Consider the following 26,852-nt stretch of genomic DNA (forward strand, 5'->3'; position numbering starts at 1 on the left):
AACTTTAACCTGAAGCTGGACAGACTAACAGACAGACGAACAAACAAACAGACACACAAACCAGAATACATAATGCCCATCAATTGGATATAAAAAAATGGACAGAAACTATTATTAATCTCCAGCAGAGAACGCTTGGCAGGGCACAATAATTGTATAGCCCTGGATTTATACCATTTCTCTTTATAACAAATGACGAATGGCATAATAAACATAGAAAAACCAGGTGTGCACCAATATTATTCTCTTCCATTAAAAAATCAAAGCCTTTATTTCTAATTTAAATGATTTAATTATCATTTTAAAGTACATAAAATTACATTTGAGAAAATTTCAACAACAAAACAATCTATACATAATAAATATTACCTATGAACAAAATACTCCTCTCAGTAGTAAAGCTTGCATATCAAAACATGCACATCCCAACTAATCATCAAGCTTATATATATAAAGTGAGTTACAATTATATCAAAATAATACACATACAGTAATTCAACAGATAAGAATGATCTCAGTATGGAATATCAGTGTTATCTTAAACAAGAACGTCTAAAATGTCTTGACTGCTTAATCAACCATAAATGATATTATGTTAATAGTCGGAAAGAAAAAGTTTTACTACAAATATCCCATAAACTGATCACTATCAACAAATCATCAAAATGAGGTCCAGGTCATATTAACCAAACTAGACAGACATGTATACCATAAGTTACAATCATTCCATATGGAAATATACCAAACTGTGAAAACTTAATATTAAACAATGAACCATGAAAACGATGTCAAGGTCAGATAAACCCTGCCAAACAAACTTGTGTACCTTAAATTCCAGGAATCAAATACAGTTGACATTATTGCTTATAGTGTCTAAGAAACAGACTTATCTATGAATACATTGGCCAATGAACCATGAAAATGAGGTAAAGGTCAGATGAAACTTTCCAGATTGATGTACACCACATAAACTTAGAATACATTGACCAATGAACCATGAAAATGAGGTAAAGGTCAGATGAAACTTTCCAGATTGATGTACACCACATAAACTTAGAATACATTGACCAATGAGCCATGAAAATGAGGTAAAGGTCAGATGAAACTTTCCAGATTGATGTACACCACATAAACTTAGAATACATTGACCAATGAACCATGAAAATGAGGTAAAGGTCAGATGAAACTTTCCAGATTGATGTACACCACATAAAGCTTACCAACTACTTACAGTATTTGGGAAAGGTAACTTTAACCTTAATCACTGATCTATATAAGATGAGGTTGAGGACAGAAGGAAACCTGGTAGCATAACGTAGCATAAAGTATCTGAATACAAGATATGAAGCATTAATCAAGGTGTTTTACTTTAGAAATGTAAAGCTTGAAACAAACAGTAAACACACCAGAAGCAGTCACCTGATAGAAATAAACATGTCTCCCATACTGCAACCTTCTTTGCAGGACAAAAAACATAATTTTCCACTTGAAAATCAATAAATATATGATGAAGTAAATAATTGACTAGTATGTTTTACCCAGGTCAAAGTTCCTACTAAGCAGACTGAACAAGCAGAAGAAACAACAGGAGGATTTATCCACATACAACTTGCTATGTTATCTTGATTTTCTTACAATTCTATGAATAATATACAGTCGAATCAAGTTTTGTCGAGCTCCTTCACCAGTATTTCACCCGACAAAATCAAAAACTTATCCATGCCTAGAGTAAATAAACCGTTAGAAATAAGTTCATTAATTACATTAAATAAAAGGATTAATACTATTACTGTAATAGTACTTTAATTCATGGGTATCAATTTTTGTGGTTTGAGCAAAATTTACATGTTCGTGGGTTTTTAAATTCGTGGATTTTTAGTTTTCAAAAAAAAATAATTAAAACCTATAAAAACAAAGGTTACTAACAGTCTGGATTGAAGAAAATTGCAAAGTAAACATTAAATCGGAGTGATAACACTAATCAACTCATGTTAAAGTGATCAACAGATTAAAGGTGTTAATTAGGCCATAACATGTCACCTAAAGAAAACAGTAACATAAACAAATGCTATAAGCGTATCATCAATTGTCAAATAATTCTTATCAAAATCAAGCCCAGCATGAAATTATTATTTCCCATTTGGACGAGAACTAGGAGGATAAAAAATGAACACTTTATCATACTAGCATATCAAGTTCGGAAATCTGACTTTCATCGATCAAAAATATTTTTTATTAGAATTTAAAGATCCAAAGTTGTACAGTTTAGGTTATTAAAAATTAAATGGGTATAATCCTGCATGTTGTTCTATTCTGTGACTACTATTATTCTCAGATTGGCGTTATTCAATATATTCTCTAGATCATATTGATCAGTAGTCAAACCTACAGATGGGGAACTTTCCATGTCTTGATTTGGACAATGGTTGTTTTATTTCGTTGGACACTTAAATTCGTGGATAAAGTCATCCACGAAAACCACGAAAATTGGTACCCCACGAATAAAAGTACTTTCACAGTATGATAAATTGATAATAATTCAATGTAAAACAGACATCCTCATCAGAGACTGTTCAGAACTTGTCTCTTTCTTGATTTCATAATTTATAGTGACTATTTGTAAATATTTGTGTATACTATTGATTTATTTATGCATGATTTGCTTCTGTACTTGTGTGTTTAATTATTATGCAGGACAAAAAATATGGCCCACATCATAAAGTAGCACATGGAAACAAGGCACACTGTTCAAGGTATCTAGTTTCCACAAATCTCAAACATATATCAAGCAATCTAAATTTCGTGACAACACACTTGCTCTCTGACCAGTCAAATAGTATTCGCTCTCTGACCAGTCAAATACTACTCGCTCTCTGACCAGTCAAATACTTTAGTCTGGTACCTCTGGACTTCAACACAACGAGATTGGACTGTGTTTGGATATTAAATGGATTATAAATGTTACAAATATTGCACATGTTACAATCTTTTATGTTTTCAATTACACAAAGTTATCACAACAATATAATTACAAATGAAGAGATCATGTATATCAGAATCAATGTTAATACAATATATACACCAGTCATTTATAAATTAACCCAAGATTGATGGTAGATAGATATATATATGTTTTCATCTTAGAACAAATTTATGAGTACCTCTTTAAGAATTTACTAGTAAAGCAATAAAGGTCTAAAAAAATTATTAATTTAATAAAAAAAAGGGATAGTAATTCTTCTTTAAACAAAGCAGCAAAAATCCTCAACTTTATAAAACTACAAAGGAGAGGATAACAATAATACTCACAGAAATCACTGTCATTAATAAACTATTGACTTAAACAGCTCATACATTGTATTAATACCTGTATTAATAGTAGATTTATAAACATCTAAATTATTATCTTAGATAATTGACTACATAATGACATAATAAAGGTACCAAAAAAGGGAAAATAATTCTTCGTTAAAAAAAGCAGAAGAAACCATTAACTTTATATTACTTCAGAAGATATAATTCCAATAAAATATAAAAACAGGAAAACTGACAAAAGATATGATGGTCTACCAAAAAATAATAGATTAATATATGTCAATACTGCAAAACAATTATTGATATTCCAATTCAAAATAATCATCAGTAAGCCATTCTAATAATCATTTTCTTTTACTCTTTCTTAATATCTTAACAGTATAACAACTTATTCAATTATGAGTCATTTTACAAGCATTGTCATGTTCTTGCCACACAATGTTGAGTTTTGGTCGTTGCAAACATTACTGCTCTCCTCAACAAATCCTGCATTCATATTTTTGTTGAATATTTATAGGAACAACTCAGGGTGAATTATCAAAACTCATCATTTGAAATGGAAAAAAATAACAAAAAAGTAACTTTGAAGAAAAAATATTTATATGATGCAGGAATAAAAAGATGATTGCCAAACATATCTTCAGTGTTACTAATAAGTAGATATAAGGAGATGCCATATGAATTCTAATATGGAATAGACCTGAACAAAAAGAGTTTAGTGAACAACATATTGGTATTGATTATTTACTGTAAAGGATGATAATCTGAAAGTTATTTATAGTTTTTCCCTTTGTTTGAGTGTTATCTACTCAGCATTTGATTTTCAGTATGACTAGTACCCTCTGATCAGTAGATTGAATACATGATAAGTTTACATATAATTTTGTGCATCAAGCTGTACAATACACACCATAATCTCCCATGATAACAAATAATCCATCACAAATCAATCATATTCATGACTACTCTCCCTTTGTTTTGGAGTTGTTCCCCCTTCTTCAAACTTCTGATTCACTCTGGTGATATTATCATATGCTCCTGACTGTGTTACCCTGCAACATAACAATATATCTTTATCTTTATACATGTTATATGAAGGTCGAACAATGGATAAAGAAACCAACATGTGATTTGAATTTTAGCAATATTGCGAAAAAATCTAATTCATTCATATAAAAATTCCACAATGCAAGTTTAAATTTTGACGAATATAACCTCTCACATTTTCCACAATAATAAAAACACTGCAATAGTTTTCAAAGTTACAGTATTCATATTATAATATAATTGATGGATTTTTATTTTTTTCATTTAACTTCCTTTATCATTGTTTTGAGGAACTTGGAGGCATGACCACAGAGAAGGTGTCATAGGCTAACAAATATGTGAGATGATAACTTACACTTCTTCCATTTCTACCTCTTCATCACTATCTTGAGGAACTTGAAGGTATGGATTGTCATTAGCTGGTCTGAACTTATACCCAGTTACTACGAAGAATGTTATTGTAGCTAATTCTTTAAACAGTTGGTCTAGCCATTCATACTGGAAAGGGACTGTAATCTAAAAAAGAAATTGTGTATAAGTACTGGTTGTTTATCAGGGTACTTCACAACTGATCATGAATTGAAAAATTTAAAGCTTAACATCAGGGCTTCCAAAAAATCTTTATGCCAGCTGGACATTTCATGTTTTATCCTGATTAGAATCCCTTAACCATGTTAACATGCTTAAGACTTAGCAACAAAAGGCCATTATTGTAACCAGTTCGCCATCATATAACCAATGATTGACAATAAAATAAAGGATAATAGACTTTACTTCGATTTAAATTTGAACAAGTGAAACTGCGAGCTACTGCTCACTGATGATACCCCCGCCGCAAGTGGATAATATTAATAGTGTAAAAATATGCAAGTGTTTGGTAAACAGGAAGTTGTCGAGTGATGAATCTGAAAACGCATCACACAGTATAGCTGACTTATATAAATCCTGAAACCAAATTTCAGAAATCCTTGTATTGTAGTTCCTGAGAAAAATGTGACGAAAATTTTCAACTTGGCTATCATGTGTAAAATCATACAAGTGTTCGGTAAACAGGAAGTTGTCAAGTGATCAATCTGAAAACACATCACACGGTATAGCTGACTTAGATAAACCCTGAAACCAAATTTCAGAAATCCTTGTATTGTAGTTCCTGAGAAAAATGTGACGAAAGTTTCATGGGACGGACTGACGGACGGACGGACTGACGGACGGACGGACGGACGGACTGACGGACGGACAGACAGAGGTAAAACAGTATACCCCCTCTTTTTTAAAGCGGGGGTATAATAATAATTATATAAAATCATAGGTTTAAGGCTTAAGGTAAGTAAAAATAAATTTTCTTATGTATATGCAAGAACAGGCCCAACAAGTCATGTTAGCCCTTCAAATAACAACATAAATTGTCAGAAAAGATAAAAATATACTTACACTGATTAAATAGACTATAATTCTTGTAAAGTATATATAACAAACTACCTGCAAAATAAGAATAAACAATGGTAATCTCAAACTATTAATAATATAAAATCTGTACAAGATGGTTACACTTAAGTTTACAGTGGCTTAGTGTCACTTTCCTCATCAGTAGAATCTAGAGCGGTAGCACAGTACAAGATACATTAGGATGAACATGGAATTGATTGCAAATCAGCTAAATTAAATATCATAAAGGATCATAAGATGCAGTCAGGGAGATAATTAAAATCATGTACCTTCTACTTTTTTCATTAAAAAGTCCATAGTAAGATTAGCCAATCCAAGAATTTAAATATTCAATAATATTCAAGACATAAACAACCAGATGCTCCGCAGGGCGTAGCTTTATACGACCGCAGAGGTTGAACCCTGAACGGTTGGGGCAAGTATGGACACAACATTCAAGCTGGATTCAGCTCTAAATTTGGATTGTGATTAAATAGTTGACACAGCATAGGTTTCTGACACAGAATGAATGTATTCAAATGAACTTAAAATTTTTGTTTTCTCTTAGAGCAATTCACTATGGTGTTGAATATTAATCCTCTCAAAAAAATGTTTGAAGAAATTTTCTTTTAATTTATGAAATTTCAAATGAGAAAAATTGAACCCAATTTTTTAATCACATCCCCCTTTCCCTTATTCCAAAACTAATTTTAATTAAAATATTCTAATGGAGTTTGCAACAATTACTACTCATTTAAATACATCATAAAATATTAAGATGTAAAAAAACTGCTTGTTATCACTGAATGGTAAAGATTATTTAAATTTATCAGTTGGTAGTAAAAAGTGAATATACATTGTATATTGTATATAACAAAGATTTAAGTTGATTCTGGACAAAGAAAGATAACTCCAATTAAAAAAAAATCTTGCAGATATTTCTTGCTTACTATACTGGACAAAGAAAGATAACTCTTAATTAAAAAAAATTTTGCTATTTCACAATATTGTGAAATTAGATATTTCTTGCCATTGCACAATACTGTGCAATTGAAAAGACTTGCTATTGCACAATACTTAATATAATAATTTTAGATCCTGATTTGGACCAACTTGAAAACTGGGCCCATAATCAAAAATCTAAGTACATGTTTAGATTCAGCATATCAAAGAGGTCCAAGAATTTAATTTTTGTTAAAATCAAACTTAGTTTAATTTTGGACCCTTTGCACTTTAATTTAGACCAATTTTAAAACTGGACCAAAAATTAAGAATCTACATACACAGTTAGATTTGGCATATCAAAGAACCCCAATTATTCAATTTTTGATGAAATCAAACAATGTTTAATTTTGGACCTCGATTTGGGCCAACTTGAAAACTGAGCCAATAATCAAAAATCTAAGTACATTTTTAGATTCAGCATATCAAAGAACTCCAAGGTTTCATATTTTGTTAAAATCAAACTAAGTTTAATTTTGGACCCTTTGGACCTTAATGTAGACCAATTTGAAAACGGGACCAAAAATTAAGAATCTACATACACAGTTAGATTCGGCATATTAAAGAACCCCAATAATTCAATTTTGATGAAATCAAACAAAGTTTAATTTTGGACCCTTTGGGCCCCTTTTTCCTTAACTGTTGGGACCAAAACTCCCAAAATCAATACCAACCTTCCTTTTATAGTCATAAACCTTGTGTTTAAATTTCATAGATTTCTATTTACTTATACTAACGCTATGGTGCGATAACCAAGAAAAATGCTTATTTGGGTCCCTTTTTGGCCCCTAATTCCTAAACTGTTGGGACCGAAACTCCCAAAATCAATACCAACCTTCCTTTTGTGGTCATTAACATTGTGTTTAAATTTCATTGATTTCTATTAACTTTAACTATAGCTATTGTGCGAAAACCAAGAATAATGCTTATTTGGGCCCTTTTTTGGCCCCTAATTCCTAAACTGTTGAAACCAAAACTCCCAAAATCAATCCCAACCTTTCTTTTGTGGTCATAAACATTGTGTAAAAATTTCATAGATTTCTATTAACTTAAACTAAAGTCATAGTGCGAAAACCAAGAAAATGCTTATTTGGGCCCTTTTTGGCCCCTAATTCCTAAAATGTTGGGACCAAAACTCCCAAAATCAATACCAGTCTTCCTTTTATGGTCATAAACCCTGTGTTAAAAGTTCATAGATTTCTATTTACTTTTACTAAAGTTAGAGTGCGAAAACTAAAAGTATTGGGACGACGACGACGACGACGACGACGACGACGACGCCAACGTGATGGCAATATACGACGAAAATGTTTTCAAAATTTGCGGTCGTATAAAAACACTGATATGTATCTAGTATGCATTGGTGAATTAATGTGCTATAAGTCACTTGTTATTTTCTATATTTTCTTGTATGGTCATTCTATAATTCCTTTATCCATTAGTTGCACTGTTTAACAGTTGATTGTGTTCAAGAGGAGAACATACTTTGTATTCAACTGTGTCAGACTTAAATCAGAGAGCCAGGTTTTTCCCATTTATTGTTGCAGGCAATTTAGGGACCTGTAGATATACACATGTTTATTTTGTCTTATTGGCAACCAAATACTATATAAGTTTCTTAGTCTTTAGTTTTCTATATTGTGTTTTGTGTACTGTTGTTTGTCTTTTAGTTCTTAGCTTTTTTTAAAGTGTCTGAATAATTACCATCATATAAATCTTTCTGAATATATACCTACCATTACATATATATATATATATAACTGTCTCAATACCTACCATTATATAAAACTGTCTGAATAATTTAAGTTTAAGGAGACATATTGCAGCTTTGCCATCAGTGTTTGATGCTTCTGTCAGGTGTCTGATAGACCTACAAATTATAAAGTTTCATTAGTGTCAGGTGTCTGATAGACCTACAAATTATACAGTTTCATTAGTGTCAGGTGTCTGATAGACCTACAAATTATTAAGTTTCATTAGTGTCAGGTGTCTGATAGACCTACAGATTATTAAGTTTCATTAGTGTCAGGTGTCTGATAGACCTACAAATTATACAGTTTCATTAGTGTCAGGTGTCTGATAGACCTACAAATTATAAAGTTTCATTAGTGTCAGGTGTCTGATAGACCTACAAATTATTAAGTTTCATTAGTGTCAGGTGTCTGATAGACCTACAAATTATTAAGTTTCATTAGTGTCAGGTGTCTGATAGACCTACAAATTATAAAGTTTCATTAGTGTCAGGTGTCTGATAGACCTACAAATTATTAAGTTTCATTAGTGTCAGGTGTCTGATAGACCTACAGATTATTAAGTTTCATTAGTGTCAGGTGTCTGAAAGATCTACAAATTATTAAGTTTCATTAGTGTCAGGTGTCTGAAAGACCTACAAATTATTAAGTTTCCTATGTGTCAGGTGTCTGATAGACCTACAAATTATTAAGTTTCATTAGTGTCTGGTGTCTGATAGATCTACAAATTATTAAGTTTCATAAGTGTCAGGTGTCTGATAGACCTACAAATTATAAAGTTTCATTAGTGTCTGGTGTCTGATAATCCTACAAATTATTAAGTTTCATTAGTGTCAGGTGTCTGATAAACCTACAAATTATTTAGTTTCATTAGTGTCAGGTGTCTGATAGACCTACAAATTATTAAGTTTCATTAGTGTCAGGTGTCTGATTGACCTATATTTTTTTAAGTTTCATTAGTGTCAGGTGTCTGATTGACCTACAAATTATTTAGTTTCATTAGAGTCATGTGTCTGATAGACCTACAAATTATTTAGTTTCATAAGTGTCAGGTGTCTGATAGACCTACAAATTATAAAGTTTCATTAGTGTCTGGTGTCTGATAATCCTACAAATTATTAAGTTTCATTAGTGTCAGGTGTCTGATAAACCTACAAATTATTTAGTTTCATTAGTGTCAGGTGTCTGATAGACCTACAAATTATTAAGTTTCATTAGGGTCAGGTGTCTGATAGACCTACAAATTATAAAGTTTCATTAGGGTCAGGTGTCTGATTGACCTACAAATTATTAAGTTTCATTAGTGTCAGGTGTCTGATAGACCTACAAATTATACAGTTTCATTAGTGTCAGGTGTCTGATAGACCTACAAATTATAAAGTTTCATTAGTGTCAGGTGTCTGATAGACCTACAAATTATTAAGTTTCATTAGGGTCAGGTGTCTGATAGACCTACAAATTATTAAGTTTCATTAGGGTCAGGTGTCTGATAGACCTACAAATTATTAAGTTTCATTAGGGTCAGGTGTCTGATAGACCTACAAATTATTAAGTTTCATTAGGGTCAGGTGTCTGATAGACCTACAAATTATTTAGTTTCATTAGGGTCAGGTGTCTGATTGACCTACAAATTATTAAGTTTCATTAGGGTCAGGTGTCTGATAGACCTACAAATTATTAAGTTTCATTAGGGTCAGGTGTCTGATAGACCTACAAATTATTAAGTTTCATTAGGGTCAGGTGTCTGATAGACCTACAAATTATTAAGTTTCATTAGGGTCAGGTGTCTGATAGACCTACAAATTATTAAGTTTCATTAGGGTCAGGTGTCTGATAGACCTACAAATTATTAAGTTTCATTAGGGTCAGGTGTCTGATAGACCTACAAATTATTAAGTTTCATTAGTGTCAGGTGTCTGATAGACCTACAAATTATTAAGTTTCTTAGTATATTACTGTACATATAAACAAATATAAGGGGTTTTATAATAAACCAATATGATGTTATCATGATCAATTTTTTTTTTTAATTTTCCAAGTTATGTTATTTACCAAATATTTCTACATGTGACACATAACCTACGCTGCTTACACTATAACACATATTATGTAGATCAAATTGACTCTGATATTATTAATGGTCATCAGCAATATTCTATAGACAGACTTATACTGCTTAAATATATATATCATATATGCAGTATGAGTATGTCCATAATATGATCAACATACTTATACTGCTCAAAACTATTAATCTCTAAAAAAAACAACATGTAAAATAACTTTCCCAAAACCTGCAGGCCTTTCAGTTATAATTTTTTCGTCAGTTCCTGGAATACCACATACAGTATTTTGATTGGCTGAGTCTGGGCACAATAATAGTCCTCAAAAGATTTATGACTGCAAGGTCAGATTTTCATGTGAACAAACTATTACTTCACATTGGCCAACATTTACATTTTAGTTTTATGGAAGAAGATTTTTGAATATTGGAAAATGGACATAACACATTGCCTCTATCAGTCAACTTTTCATCTGATCATAAGGAAATGTAAATCATTATTTGTAAAAGACTATTAGAACATTATTCCATCAAAGTTTAATAAGTACATTAGATGTATGTTTCATTATAATAAGTTAGTCTGATTGGCTAACAGCACATCACATGTTATTCCCTTAACAATTGCATGAGACAATAACATTTATCATGCATGATGACACGAGGTCCCACAATAAAGTGCACAGGTGAATTAAATAAAACTGGATAAACATCGTGTGTTCATGATCCTAGCTAAAAAATGTAATTATAAGTATTGAATGCTTCTTTTTGTAACTTTATAGGGTTGTAAATAATAAAATATAAAAAATAAAATATATTAAAACATTAATGTGCGTACATTTTTAGAATGAAGCGCTTCCGAGCTTCATACAAAATGTACTTCGGTCAACGCTTTTACACCCCAATAAATTTACAAAAAGAAGCATTCAACTCTTAAATATAAAATGGTTAAGTGGTTTTAAACAAGATAAATGGGGGAAATGTCCGTGAGACACAGATGATGTCCCTTGCATAAAACATAATAAAGTGACTAAACTCCTGAACTGTAAAAATGACACCAGCAGAATTTGATAGCAATCTGTGCTTTTGTTTATGGTTCAGCCTTTGAAAAGCCATTGATTAAGAAAATTGTAATTTGTAGAACTATATTTTGGAGTACATGATTACAATCTTATAAAAACTTAAACATTTTATGTTTTGGTATAAACTGTTATAACAGAGATGATTCATGTGTCTGTAGCTTGAACACAAAGTTTAACAATGTCTATCACAGCTGACACTGAAGATGCTGTAATTATGCTTTTGCAACTATAAGTATGGTTGGGGTTTTCTTTCTCTCAATCAATATATCTATCATAACTAAATATTGTGGATAATGTCAGATTACTAACCATACAACTGGGAACAGTATAGCACCACAACATAACAAGTCAATCATGATAAATAGCTGTTTCCAAATATGGTACTGTAACTGGCCTTCTTCACTCTCTTCTATGATAATGTAAGCTATATTATCAAATACCTACAAAATACAAAATTCACTTCAGACATTTTAACAAATTGATCAATATGATATATGGTTATTGCCTGTAAATAGTACTGTTAAACATTGTCCTGAACAGATTTTTATATTGCATGAGCTTGCTAGTTATATAGCTTGTGCAACAATATATTCTTTGAGGGATAATATTCACCAGGTTTCAGGCAATTACCATTTGATTTTAAAGCAAAGTTTTATTAATATAACAATAGCCAATATATTCAATCAGCTGATATCCAATTAGGTGGAGTCTATTGTATTCACAAACAAGTAAGGTGACCTGTTGTGGTTGTGGTTAGACAAATTCAAAAGGTTATCCTCTTGTGGTTAGACAAATTCAAAAGCTTAACCTGTAGTGGTTAGACAGATTTAAAGGTTAACCTGTTGTGGTTAGACAAATTCAAAAGGTTAACCTGTTTTGGTTAGACAAATTATATAAGTTCATCTGAAGTGGTTAGCCAATTTAAACAATTTACCTGCAGTGGTTAGCCAAATTAAACCATTTACCTGTAGTGGTATGATAATCAGAAACAATTTCTTTTCTTTGTCCGACAGAATATGTTTGACAAACGCCCATCCTGCTCCAACTAATATAATTGTAATAATCATCAAGGATCCTTTGGTTCTGTAAGTAATATTGTCAAAGAAACAGAATCATTTATAACTACTTGTCAATTCTATTTTATCAAAGATTATTCAAGAGATCTGCATGTAACATTCAGTTTAATGTAATGGCAATAACATTTTGGTTCATTATTTCAAACAATTGATGGTCAGAAAATTGGCCTAGTATGTTTGTTTTAGAGTAAAAGCAGGCATCAAAATATTTATTCAAATGAGTATGGAGGGTATTTACGCACATACATGTGCATTCCAACAATATAGTAGTTTTAATGCTTGTGACAATTAAAGTAAAGCATTAGTTCCTCCTGCTCCAAATGGAGATTTTGAAAAGAAAGTGAAGGACTTATTTCACAAATACTGAAATCTTTTTTTCACCCGCAGTGATAAAGGGGTTGCTTTATTTTTATTTGTTATATTTATTGACCAATTTATTATTTTGTATACTATAAATATTATGTTTCTCTTGTTGCACACAATGTGTGCCTGAGTGTTTTTAATAAACTTGTCTTGTCAACTTGTCTTGCGTCAAATAATTCTTGTCAATGAAATTTGACCTCACAAAATACTCAGTTTGCAATATAAACAGAAATATGTTGCTCCAATGAAGAAAAGCACTTCATATAGACTAATTATGATGCCATAACTATTCTCTTCATTATTTACTTACAAATATACAATATAATATAACACAGCCCAAGCTTCCTCGTGAATCCCTTCTTTACCAATGTAATAGATATTAACCTGTAAAACATATAGCCTTATTAATGTCAATGATGAAGCTTAAGATCATTATTTTATAAGTAAACCGGTCTCTGAAACCAGGAGTAAAGTGCTAACATGTTTACACACATTCTCTCATAAAAAAGTTTAAGTGATTTCAACTGTTTCAACTAACACATTTTCATATGTGTGTTCAATTTATGGAAATATAATAAGATTATCATAACAAAAGACACTCTGCAAGAATTTTTATTGCTTTGAGATCATTTATTTTCCTCATCCTCATCTTATTTTCTGATTTAATTCAATAAAAGTATGGCAATAACTAAATAGCTAATTGACTAAAAGGATCAACCACCTTATCATTGTTATTTTTGGTGTTTAACACATTCCAGACAATATCATGAATAAAGCGGCAATTCTTTTAACTTTTTCAATTTACATTTACATTATTCAACTTATTGCAAAAGATGCAGAAATGAATTTGTTGATTTACAAATACCATATTATGTGTCATTTGATCTTATGGAGAGTGGTCTCATTGGCATTCATACCACATCTACTTTTTTATATTCATTAATTATTGGTTTTAATACATACCTTGGTTAACACGTCTTTAATTTAAAAGTATTATTTCTTGTGAAATACATCAGTTATACCTTTATTTACATTAATATATTTACAACAATGCTTTCATCCATCATCAAACATAACCATGATACTAAAGGACGCCTCTTGGTGCAGGAATTTCTTACTGCGTTGAAGACCTGTTGGTGACCTTCTGCTGTTGTCTGTTCTATGGTCAGATTGTTGTCTCTTTGACACATTACCCATTTCCATTCTCAATTTTACATGATATAAAGATTAACATTCTAATGTACTTACTGCATGAAACATACTAGAAAAACTTTTAACTATCACCACTGCAAACATCAAATAGTGGAGTTTATACACATCATCACTAAAAATATACATTAAATACACATCATACATTTATAATATACACCAAATACACATTATTGCTGAACAACATTCACAAAATCTAATTACTACATTTGTATTTCCAAATAAGGCAATAACAAGAATAATACAATAGATAGAGTTTGCTCCCTTTGTTTAAATTTACATTCACCACTTTCCAAAGGCATTATATTATATGACTAATACTATCAACTGAGTTTCTTCTGTTTAAATACTTTCCCAACATCATAGGCTGCATCTTATTACATAGAAAAGTTTATTAATAATTCACTTTATTCATAGATCTATAAAAATGGACTGTTGGCACATATAAAATACAACAACAAAATGATCCAAAATGTTTTAGAGCAATTTTAACCTAATTTTTCTGAGGCAAGGTTTTATGAAATATGAATGTGCTTAGTCTGAGAAGAGATAAAACTCATCTATTTCATTATGTTCATGCTTTGATTGATTGATTGCATTGATTTTTGGTGTTTTAAAGTCACTTTTCGGCTATTTTCTGCTAAATTTTATTGGATGGGGAAGTCTGAATACCAGGAGAAAACCAAACCTTCGATAGGAAAACTGAAAATCCTAGTCAATTAAGATTGGAGGTGAGTGCACCTGCACAGGTAGGGTTCAAACTCACATCCTAATTGGCAATCATATCCCATCTACCATCTATTTATTTGTATAAAGAGGGCCACATAGATGCAATATTAACCTTGTTTTTTTATATACAATGTCATTCATGTTGTCTGAAGAGTTACCTGGATTTCTTTAGAACACTCATCCAGAGACAGCCAGCTGCTAAATACAGGACGAAGAAAGAGAAATATAATGGAGCCAGGGGTATTTCTCCAGCAGACAGATAGGTGGCATCATTTTTTTCAGTTATCTTTAGCTACAAAATATGATTTTATGCTTTATGTTTGATAAATTAAAGATATAAATATTATAAAGCTATAAATGTTTCATCTATCTTTTATCATGTTCCTTGAGTTTACTAATCCTTTATTTGTGATTTGCCCGTCTTATAACATATTGAACCACATTTACTAGCTTTTCCTATTGAGCAAAAATCTTCTGACTTTACTAAACCAAAAAGACAATTTATGGATTAAATTGTCTGGATTTCATATGCTTTTTTTAATAACCATTCAGATTTCAACTCAAATACTATACAAACAAGATCGAATAAACCATTTTTATAATTTATTGACTGATTGTTGATCTGCCGTAGTCTAGTGGCAAATATTTCATGTACATTCAGGACTAGAACAAATAAATAACACAATAGGTAGATCCAGCAAGGTAGACGTTGACATCGATGAAGGATGAGAAATGTTGACGGCAACTCACATGCTCTTGAAAATGAGAATATGTTGACCAGGGACAGACATTTTGTATTGCAACAATTAGACCCTTCAAAGATACAAGGAATCCCTAACATGAAAAGGGTGTGTCATTCCCTCTTCATGAGACACTGATTTAACATTCCCATTACAACAAGAAGTTTTTTTGGAAAAAAAAGTTTGTTTCCAGTTTTTGGAGAATAAATAATTTGATTTGAATTCTGTTTGTTACACCATGTACACTCTCAGCTGCCACTATATGTAATGCTAAAATTGAAAGAAAAAAATTGTTTTCGACTTGTCTTGAAATAAATACATTGTTTTTCGCCACAGGCGAAAAAAAAAAGTTTGTACAGAAAAAAAAAACCATAGCCCCCCCCCCCCCGAAAATCAAATGGTTGCTGCCTAATCTACTGGACAACTAAATGTTACTTACATTCATGTCAACGGAATAACCTGCTTTAACTTTATAAGATGGACAACTATGGAAATACAGGTTATATAATCCTTCTTCTTCCTTTCTGTTGATGTTTACTCGAAACTATAAAATATATCAAAGAAACCATGTTTACTTGAAACTACAAAATATATCAAAGAAACCATGTTTACTTGAAACTACAAATTATATTAAGGAAATGATGTTAACTCAAACTTCGAAATATGTCAAGATAATCAAAGAAATCAATAATAAATATATACAAGAATATCATATTTTTTCAGTTATGGAAAATAGAAATTGTCCTTATCTTAAGGGAGTTCACTTCTAAGTTTTAAAGTAATTAACTTTTCAAAACACTAGTTTATATAGATAGGGGATTAAAGTCATAGGAAACGAGTGAGTGATGAAAAATTATGTTTGTCCAATTCTTGAACCAATGCATGTATATATCATAAACTAAGTCCTCTGTGCAAGATTTTATCATTATTTTTGCAAATATATCATATAATCGTCATTTTTTTCACTCTCTGTTTGTTATGATTTGACAAATATGGCTGCTCATTAAATGCCGTGTTTTGAAGCCAAGTTTTACCGATTATCACCTTATAGTAAACAAATTACAAAAAGCATGGGTATTGAGCACGTGTTTAGCATGTATAATCAGATATTTGTTTATATCAATGACAGATACATGCGTATTGTGGTCACCGGATTTTTACGAGGAGGGTTACGCTTGGGTCAATATTGAAATTTTGGCAGGAAAATATTCTCTCTTGACTTTTCATAGCTTTATCATTGACAAGTTGAAGTTCTCAAAAACTAGTAAAAAGTAATTAAAATTTTATAAGACTTTTTCAGATGGCTTATCATTATACACGTAAAAGATTTACAAAAGAAAAATGGGGGTCATTGGGCAAAAACAGGCAGCTTCCTTAAATTTACAGTGGTCAAATAAGTATGCCCAACTTGAACATGTTGAAGATTCCATGACTGTGTTCTGAGTGATGATGGTTGTCATTTAACAAGGATTCAACAACATGTAAATGATGTAGAACTGTCGAATAATCATGAAAGATATTAGTTGTTAAAATTACAAGCTGACAGAAAAAAGCTGTTTACCTGACCAGACAACAGTAATCAGCTGTTAACCTGACCAGACGACAGTAATCAGCTGTTTACCTGATCAGACAACAGTAATCAGCTGTTAAACTGACCAGACAACAGTAATCAGCTGTTTACCTGATCAAACAACAGTAATCAGCTGTTAAACTAACCAGACGACAGTAATCAGCTGTTTACCTGACCAGACAACAGTAATCAGCTGTTAAACTAACCAGACAACAGTAATCAGCTGTTTACCTGACCAGACAACAGTAATCAGCTGTTTAACTAACCAGACAACAGTAATCAGCTGTTAACCTGACCAGACAACAGTAATCAGCTGTTAAACTAACCAGACGACAGTAATCAGCTGTTTACCTGACCAGACAACAGTAATCAGCTGTTAAACTAACCAGACAACAGTAATCAGCTGTTTACCTGACAAGACAACAGTGATCAGCTGTTTACCTGACCAGACAACAGTAATCAGCTGTTTAACTAACCAGACAATAGTAATCAGCTGTTAACCTGACCAGACGACAGTGATTAGCTGTTTAACTGACCTGAGACCAGAAAACAGTATTAAGCTGTTAAACTGACCAGACAACAGTAATCAGCTGTTTAACTAACCAGACAACAGTAATCAGCTGTTTAACTAACCAGACAACAGTGATTAGCTCTTAAACTAACCAGACAACAGTAATCAGCTGTTAACCTGACCAGACAACAGCGATTAGCTGTTTAACTGACCAGACAACAGTAATCAGCTGTTAACCTGACCAGACAACAGTGAATAGCTGTTTAACTGACCAGACAACAGTAATGAGCTGTTAACCTGACCAGACAACAGTGATTAGCTGTTCAACTAACCAGACAACAGTAATCAGCTGTTAACCTGACCAGACAACAATGATTAGCTGTTTAACTGACCAGACAACAGTAATCAGCTGTTTAACTGACCAGACAACAGTAATCAGCTGTTTAACTGACCAGACGATAGTGATTAGCTGTTAAACTGACCTGACAACAGTAATCAGCTGTTTGACTAACCTGACAACTGATCAGAAGACAGTGATTAGCTGTTAAATTGACCAGAAGACAGTAATCAGCTGTATACCTGACCAGACGACTGAAATTAACTGTTTAACTGACTTAACAACAGTATTTACCTGTTTAACTGATCAGACAACATGGACAACAGTATTTTGCTGTTTAAATGACCAATCAGCTGATAATTTAAACTGACTAAACAACAGTAATTAGCTGTTAACCTGACTCGACAACATGGACAACAGTATTTAGCTGTTTAAATGACCATACAAAAGTATTTAGATGTTTTACTGACCAGACAACAGCAATTTTACTGTATAACTGACGGGACAACAGTATATAAAGCTGTTTAACTTACATAAATTGTGTATGCCTCCATTGAATTATTATCAAATTTTGACATAGGAATTTCCTTAAGCACTGGAGCTGCTTTTATTTTGCCTGATTCTAATGGTTTCTTTGTTTTACTGGTTTCTGTTTTTACTGTTTTTACTGTTTTTGTTGTCAGTACTGCAGTGGTACTTGGTGTTTTAGTCAGTGCTGCAGTGGTACTTGGTGCTTTAGTCGGTACTGCAGTGGTACTTGGTGCTTTATTCGCTTCCTTCTTAACACTAGAAGCAGTAACATCCCTTCTATGCCTTTTTCCAATGAGGGACTGGTCACTAAATGGTGAATGAGGAACATGTCTTTTACTTGGAGAATGTGGCTCTGTCAAGTTATTAACAATTTCCAAATTCTTCACATCACTGCCGTTTCTTTGTATTGTCACTCTGAAATGTTTAAAAAAAATGCCATTTTTTTTATTTTTTGAAATCATATGATGCCATGTTTAAACAGAAGAGTGAGTAAGAAATAATTTTATAAGCTGTCTCCTTGAGTATGATTTACAAGGTTGAGTTGTCTATAGCACCAGGTAGAAGTTTTGGATGTCTGAAGTAAGGATCCAGAAAATTCTTCACATAATTTTGGTCATTAACCATGTTAGCTGGGGTCTTTTTTTCAAATATACGAAATTATCAATGTTAGATTTACTGCATCAATAAACTAACACTACTGCTCTGGTAAATTTAATCATGAAGCTTTTAACTGTTTTTCTAAAACATTTAAGAACAATGTATGCCATGCAAAAAATCAAATAAAAAGTACTTTTGAATACTCCATACAATAAGTTTATCAGGAATTGCAATTGAAGACCAAATAAAAACTAGAAGTTTTAATTCAAGTAAATACTACTTTTTTACTAGATTTTCTGTGAAAATGTGTATAAATATATATAACTTATAACAGTTTCAAATGTTTAATTTGGCATAACAATTAAGTTTCAAATCTGGTGAAGACATTTTCCAGCAAGCATATCACATAGTAAACAAAGCAAATGTTTGACTTATATGCAAACATTGTTTTTCTACATACATGTATGTAATTGGATAAAAGTTTCAATTTTTAAACCAGAACTGTTGAAAGCATATAATAAATGAAGTAATCATGGTAATTTGTCATTGAGTAGAATTTCTTTATAAGAATAGTTCTGAATTTGACCACTACTAAATTGTACTGTCATGACTGTCAAGTAATTAAATGGGGAGCCTCTCTATGGTATGGGACAGAGATGATGCCACAGCTTGCATAAAACATTCAAATGGGACATAATTGAAGAAGATAATTTCCATTTGTACAGGGGTATAATTCTAGAACAGTAAAATTGACAGTACCAAAATTTACAATTAATCTGTGTTTTGTGGTAATAAGCATTGTGTGTAAGATTCATAACATTTGGTTAAGGCAAAATTAACTTGGAGAATGGAAACGAAAAATTCAAACTTGATCAGTGTTTTGTGTCAATAAGTATTGTATATTAGTTTCATAACATTTGGATGAGGTAAACTAAAGTTAGAGAGTGGAAACCAAGTTCGGAATGTACAGACAGCCAAGGTTTAAACTAAATGCCCACTCCGCTACAGTATAAAAATAAATAGCAATAATCAGACAATTTCTCCTCAAGGCATTTTTATGGTAATTAGGAGGGCCCTCAACATGCTCAAGGCAAGATTGAAAGTTATTTTCGTGGGTACCATGAATTTTTTATATTTGAGGAAAAAATATATATTCGTAGATATTTAATTTTGTGGTTTTGGCTATGTCTAGATCTGTATACATTCCTTTACATAATTTGTAATTCGTTGAACGTTTAACATTTCAATTCATGGTTCCCCTATACCCACTAAAATTGGTATCCAATGAATATTAATGAATCCAAAGTAATTATTTTTTAAAGACTTCTGATCTAGCCAGAGATTTGGCCTTCATACTCCCAAATTATGCTATGTCATTAACATTAGGATTTATCTTAAATACAACAGAAACAATAATATATATATCAGAACTATCTTAAAAATTAACTTATCTGAAACAAAACTTACACCATTTTATCAAAATCTATTTTAAAGAAGATAATAGACAAACTATTCTTCTTGTTGTTTTCTTTGCTGAGTATTCCAGTTTGATTTATCAACAAACAATTTTTCCCTTGTGCATTTTCCTAAAATTCACAAAAATAAAAACACTTTGAATTTCAACAATAATATGTGTTTATAGAATGCCATGCTCTGCTTGCACTATCACCATTCCATGTTTAGTAAATCTGATAATCTATTGAAGTCTAAACGGTAAGTTATAAAGGTTCACATGATAAAGCAAAGATCTGTACATGGTGTACTCAGGTTCTCTTTCAAGTAATATATTTCATGTGAAGTTGTTGTGATTATACCATGTATACTGTTGTATACTATGTATAACTTCATCATGTTCATAGTCACGATCTAGTACTCCTCATCAACAAACGATAATTAGCTTGATATGAACTATTATCATATACTTGTATAAAATATTACTAAAATTTTACAGTTCAATAATATTTGAAAATATCATAAGGCTATGAAAGGATTACTAGGTTTATTGACCAGATTCCTTGGAATTTCAATAGTGGGCTGATAAAGGTACCTTTATTGTCTGCTTCCAGTATGTTATCACATGTCTTTCCGTTAATTACCGTGACGTTTATCACATGCAACTTCGTGCATTTCAGGAAATTTGTTTAAAAACGATAACACAACGCGGAAAACAGCAAGTGATAAGACTTTTCCTTAAATGGTTGAGGAGCAAAAATGAATTAAGTTAAACTTGTTTTGAAAGACATAAATGAGTTGACAATATTAATGAAGAACATGATAATTGTTGTAAAAAGATAAATAAATGCTTGTAATAGCATGCAATAAAAACAATTAAAGTTAAGATTTTTTTTGGGTTGTCTGTAAATATTATCAGAAAATGCAAAGACAAACAAAATTAAATTTTAATAGTTCTTGTCTGTATTTCTTATGCTGAAGTATATGATAAAAAGATAATTACATGGCATTTTTCATATCAGACCCTTTATCGGCCCTCATTCATGATATTAGCCCTCTAATATCATAACCGTGGGCCAATAAAGGGTCTGATATGAAAAATGCCATGTAATAATCTATACTTATTTGTTGATAATACATTATAGATTTTAATAAATATAAAAATCATGCTTTAAGGACTAACAGGCATGACAGGTGACTACAAGATGAAGAACTGCAACAAAGCGGTGTTCCTTTGCTGAATGTCTGTGCTTTTTTCTGTGCGTGTACTGATTTTGTGTCATGGATGGATACCTCATATCCTTTGTTTTTCTATCAGCTTAGATAACATGCATGAATTTGTTCAATAATTTTAATAACATCAAAATTCATGGAATTACAAGAAAGTTGTTTCATATGACTTTAACATGTTTAAAGTTAAAGGTTGTTATGTGGATGTTAACACATTAGGCTCACCAAGTAAGCAGAAATTCCACTACTCCCACTCTTGTCCAGTGTAAAACCATACTGAAATAAATAGAATGGTTTCAAAATTTAATAAGAGAGTTCCCATGTCCACTGCATTGCACATATATATATATATTCTATCAAAGGTAAACATGGTACAAGGGCAATACAATTAACTAAAAAAATACCTTTTTTTTCTTTTAAACTTTTCATAAATATATCATGTATATATATATATATATATCTAAAAAGAAATGAAGACTGCAATGCAAAGACAATGTGCTTTCTATATCATTAATACATGTAAAACATGTATGGTACTTTACAATGTTGACAAATACATGTATGGTATTTACCAGCATGTCTTTTTTATTAATAGCAACACCTTCAGGTACTTTGTAACGAAAGAAACTAATGCTGACTTCCAAATATCCTTTTTTCAAAAAACCGAATGTACTCATCTGTATAATCTTCCTTTCATCATCCTGAAAAAATATAACAAAATAAGTACATGAAGTAAAGGAACATAACTTAATATATTGGAGACAATACTCACGCTTGATACACATGATATAGGTCTGAATTTGGATTGAACATGTAATTAAATATTTGAAACATAATAAATGTAGTCAAAGAACTTAAAACATCTAGAATTGATACAGGTCTAAATTTGGGGTGTAATTAAATATTTTACACACAACATTGCACAATAGGTTTCTGACACAGAATAGCTGTAGTATGGTAGTCAAATGAACTTAGAATTGGTTATCATGGTTATATGGTTATATGGTTATATGGTTATATGGTTATATGGTTTGAATTTATATATTTTTTGCTTTTGCCCAATACACCTGTCAAAGGTCTTACTTAAATACAGTTATCAGAGAAAAATAACATGCATGTGTTATTACAAAAACTTTCTACTCTTTTTTCCTTAATCTGTAATAACATATGCTTGTTAATAGTTAAATATATATCGTAAATATTTTATCTTCAATGGGCACTTGGGAATTCTTAAAACTTTGCTCAGTAGCTTAATATATTTTCTTGATACATTTGTAACTAATTTTCTAATTCCATTTAAACAATTTTGATCAACCATGGTAAATCAATGAGACAAGGCCTTTAAGGGCAAACTAAGCTGTAATAACAAGCAATAACATTACGATATTTCCGTTTCTCTTTTTTAACATGTTTGATTTTAAAAAAAATCATAGACTTCGTCTCCATTCACAGGTTATGCCTGCCTCATATTATCTTTGCAAAGATTAGTATACATGAGGAAAATTATATTAACAATATATAGAACTTGAGAAAAATTAAACAAAATAAAGGTATATTTTCCCTTTGAACATGTATCATACATATGTCATGTATGTTATCACATTTTTTTATATAAATTTAGCTCACAACAACATGTTTGTTATTTTCACTAATAACTTATTTAAGTTAGACCCTTGAGGTATCGGGATTGTTCATCCTATGTTCGTTCCCACTGAGTTTGTTCGCCCTGAAAGTCCGTTCGCCCTGGGTTCGTTCGCCCTATATTCAGTTATGATATTCATGATATATTGAAATGTATGTATATAAGTGTTGTCAACGGTGAACCGGTCGAACCACCGAATACCGAATACCAAAAACGCTAACTGGTAACCGGACTTTTTTCAATTTTGATAGTCTATTGATTGCTTTTGTTAATCCAAAAATCATAAAATTAATTTAAACTTGTCTCTCAGCTCGGGGCAAGATCTTAAGGAAACATAACTAGTATACATGTTTATTTAACAATAATACGATTAAGTTTTACGATTTTCCTCATTATTTCATTTTTATATAATATTGTGTAGACCTACATCTGCACTGTCGTGCAGGGCTTAGTCATACTTTAAACGAAATGCTAACTAAAAAATTGTGAAATGCAAACCAATTTGAATTTATACGTGATAGTACTGGTAACATGCTAAATCATTTAAAATTGAAACACTCCACATTATTTTCAGAGACAACAAGAGAAAAGAAAAGAATTATCGGTTTCAGACATATTCAATTCTTTGAGATCAAGAAGTTTTTCTTTATTTTTCAATTTGAAGTTGGTACAAATGTCATAGTTGATACTGTGTATTTGATGATTTGAAGTCAAACTTCGCAAGGAATCCTAACAGACCAGCCGTATAATGCCAAAGGACAATTAAAAAAAAAACCTAAATTTATGACTTTGATGGAAGTTGCAGACATGGGACAGAGTTGTCAAGCCACAACTGGAGATTTGGAAATTTTCAGCTGGAGTTTGGACCTCATAACTGGAGATTTTTTATCAACCTTTTTATCGACATACGCAATATTTTTTTGTGCGTGTTTAAACTGCATGTCTTCCTTTTTTGTTAAAACATAACAATTATTCCATACCTACATAGCAATTTTACTTAGTAAAATAGAAGATAAAGGGGGTTCAAATATTTATTCATCATAATTTTATATAGTTCAAGATAAAGTGATCAGCCATCATACATTGTTGGCAAAAAGTACATCTGCTTTGACCACATTAGCAACTTTTGTACCCCTACTGAACATGTTTGTAACAGAAGGTGTTGAATTGATAATGTTGTGGGCTTTCTGGTGGGTAGCTGTCTCTAGTTTTTGGTCAAGTAATTAGGGCCACCATAGTCAGCTTTGCATGAAGTGTAGTAAGCATGGTCTTGACCCTTGGCACTGGACTTGCACCATTTTCTAATTTGGCTAGATACTGTGTCTTCTTTAATTTAATGCTGGGGTACATGTATTTGGGGATAGCATACAGTTTGCATTTTGTCAAATATAATAAGACAAACACACTTATTTGGGTATTCCATTGGACCAGATGGAAGACATATCATATTTGAGTTGATTTCATTGTCTTTGAGGTTTAGTATAAACTAAGTCTGTTCCATGTTTTCAACAGCATCAAAATTTATTAAAGTCGATGTTTATACAACTGTTCCATTGTCAGTACATTTGTATTTCACTTTTAATCATCCAGACATGTACTAGCTAGTTGATTACTAGGTAAATGCCAATAATCTTTTATTGTTGTATATACAGTCTAATCCTTAACACCTTCATTGATTACTCCAGGCTATTTTCCTATTTACCTTTTTTGATTTTCTCGGACTTTTCCCATATCAATTTAGAGTTTCTCAGACTTTTTCTCTGTCTGTATCTATTTTGTAAACAGAAATTTCTACTGATTTTTTTTGGAGATTGACATTATCAAAAAGCGGAAGATTTCAAATTTAAACGGGAGGGACGGAAGAGGGTCTGAAAAGCGGGAGATTTTAACTCCCGCCGACAGAATCACATGTATGAAGTTGTCACAATTACACTCATACCACACCTTATATCTATCATCTGTGTGTAGGGTACTAAGATAAGACTTTAAACAAAACGATTTAAACGGTCGAACGATTATCCGAGTAACCGGTTAGGCAAAAGTGTACGATTTGACAACACTAATGTATATCTATTAAAAGTTAAATACAGGATATTTGCAAAATTTATAGTAATTAAATAAAATTCTTGGCTGCATTGTTACACTTCATTTTATAATTACTTTTAATCACTGTTGTGGGAAAATTTTGTTGTTTATATAGGGAATCACTGAAGCATGACTTGAGAGGGCCCCCTCTTAGGTCAATCAGCGGCCCCCTCCCCCTTATGAAAAGTTCTGGATCCGCCACTGCTTGCCAATACCTTGAAGTCACAATATCTTGTAGTCCCGAAATGTACCTTGTAGCAGCTAGCTATAAACAACATGATACATCGTAAATATTCAGCCAAATTGTAGACTGACTTCAACACATTCAATTATGTACACACAACGCAACACTATTCTTAAATATTAAATAGTCCTGAAATGTACAGAAACTTATAACCTAGTAGCAGCTAGCTATAAACAACATGATACATCCTTAATATTCAGCCAAATTGTAAACTGACTTCAACACTTTCAATTATATTATATATACACACAACGCAACACTATAATAAAAAATAAAATCAGGGTGAACAGACTCGGGGCTAACAGGTTTTAAGGCGAACAGAAACTAGGGCGAACCAGAATCAGGGCGGACAGACCGGATTCGACCCTTGACTGTATACTATGCTGTTGCAAATTGATCTCCCCCCCCCCCCAAAAAAAAAACAAAAACAGTCCAATAGTAAATAGCAGTCCAAAATTTTATTTTGTTTACATTTTTTGTCTTGATGGAATTTAGGAGTGTTGAAAATGACATTTTAAATGTCAATCTGTCACATCAAGAAACAGAAACACAATGAATTACATGTACCTCTAATTCCAGCTCATGTATTCTACACTGACTATAAGAAACACAAAAAGCTATAAAAACAGTTAGCTTAAAGACTGTCATCGTCATGTTTGTCTATACTACTTTAGCTTCTGTAATTCCAATCTGTAACAGTTCTTTCCATTGGTCGATATAAATTAGCGAGTTTAAGTAAATTCCACAAAATACTATACATATAGGAGAGACAACATCGTACTGTTATTTCTGTAAAAAGAGGTAACAGCCGTTCTTCCAAATCACTTTCGCTCTCATTCACATTCTCCCCTTTTT

At 31.7% G+C, this 26,852-nt stretch overlaps 1 protein-coding gene across 1 annotated transcript; it reads right to left on the reverse strand.

Annotated features, from left to right (window-relative positions):
* Positions 1 to 227: 227 nt before the first annotated feature.
* Positions 228 to 26,696, reverse strand: LOC134708095 (protein GPR107-like). Its single transcript, XM_063568397.1, has 15 exons — positions 26,565 to 26,696; positions 22,599 to 22,727; positions 22,252 to 22,302; positions 20,812 to 20,930; positions 18,750 to 19,161; positions 16,238 to 16,342; positions 15,217 to 15,350; positions 14,369 to 14,444; positions 13,431 to 13,504; positions 12,647 to 12,764; positions 11,991 to 12,121; positions 8,562 to 8,659; positions 5,794 to 5,837; positions 4,718 to 4,878; positions 228 to 4,367 (listed from the first exon to the last, which is right to left on the reverse strand). Exons 1-15 carry the CDS (start codon positions 26,649 to 26,651, stop codon positions 4,262 to 4,264), a joined length of 1,845 nt encoding a protein of 614 aa, XP_063424467.1. The 5' UTR covers positions 26,652 to 26,696; the 3' UTR covers positions 228 to 4,261.
* Between the last annotated feature and the right edge of the window lie 156 nt (positions 26,697 to 26,852).

The sequence above is a fragment of the Mytilus trossulus genome, chromosome 2, assembly GCF_036588685.1.
Source record: "Mytilus trossulus isolate FHL-02 chromosome 2, PNRI_Mtr1.1.1.hap1, whole genome shotgun sequence".
Classification (NCBI taxonomy): Eukaryota; Metazoa; Mollusca; class Bivalvia; order Mytilida; family Mytilidae; genus Mytilus; species Mytilus trossulus.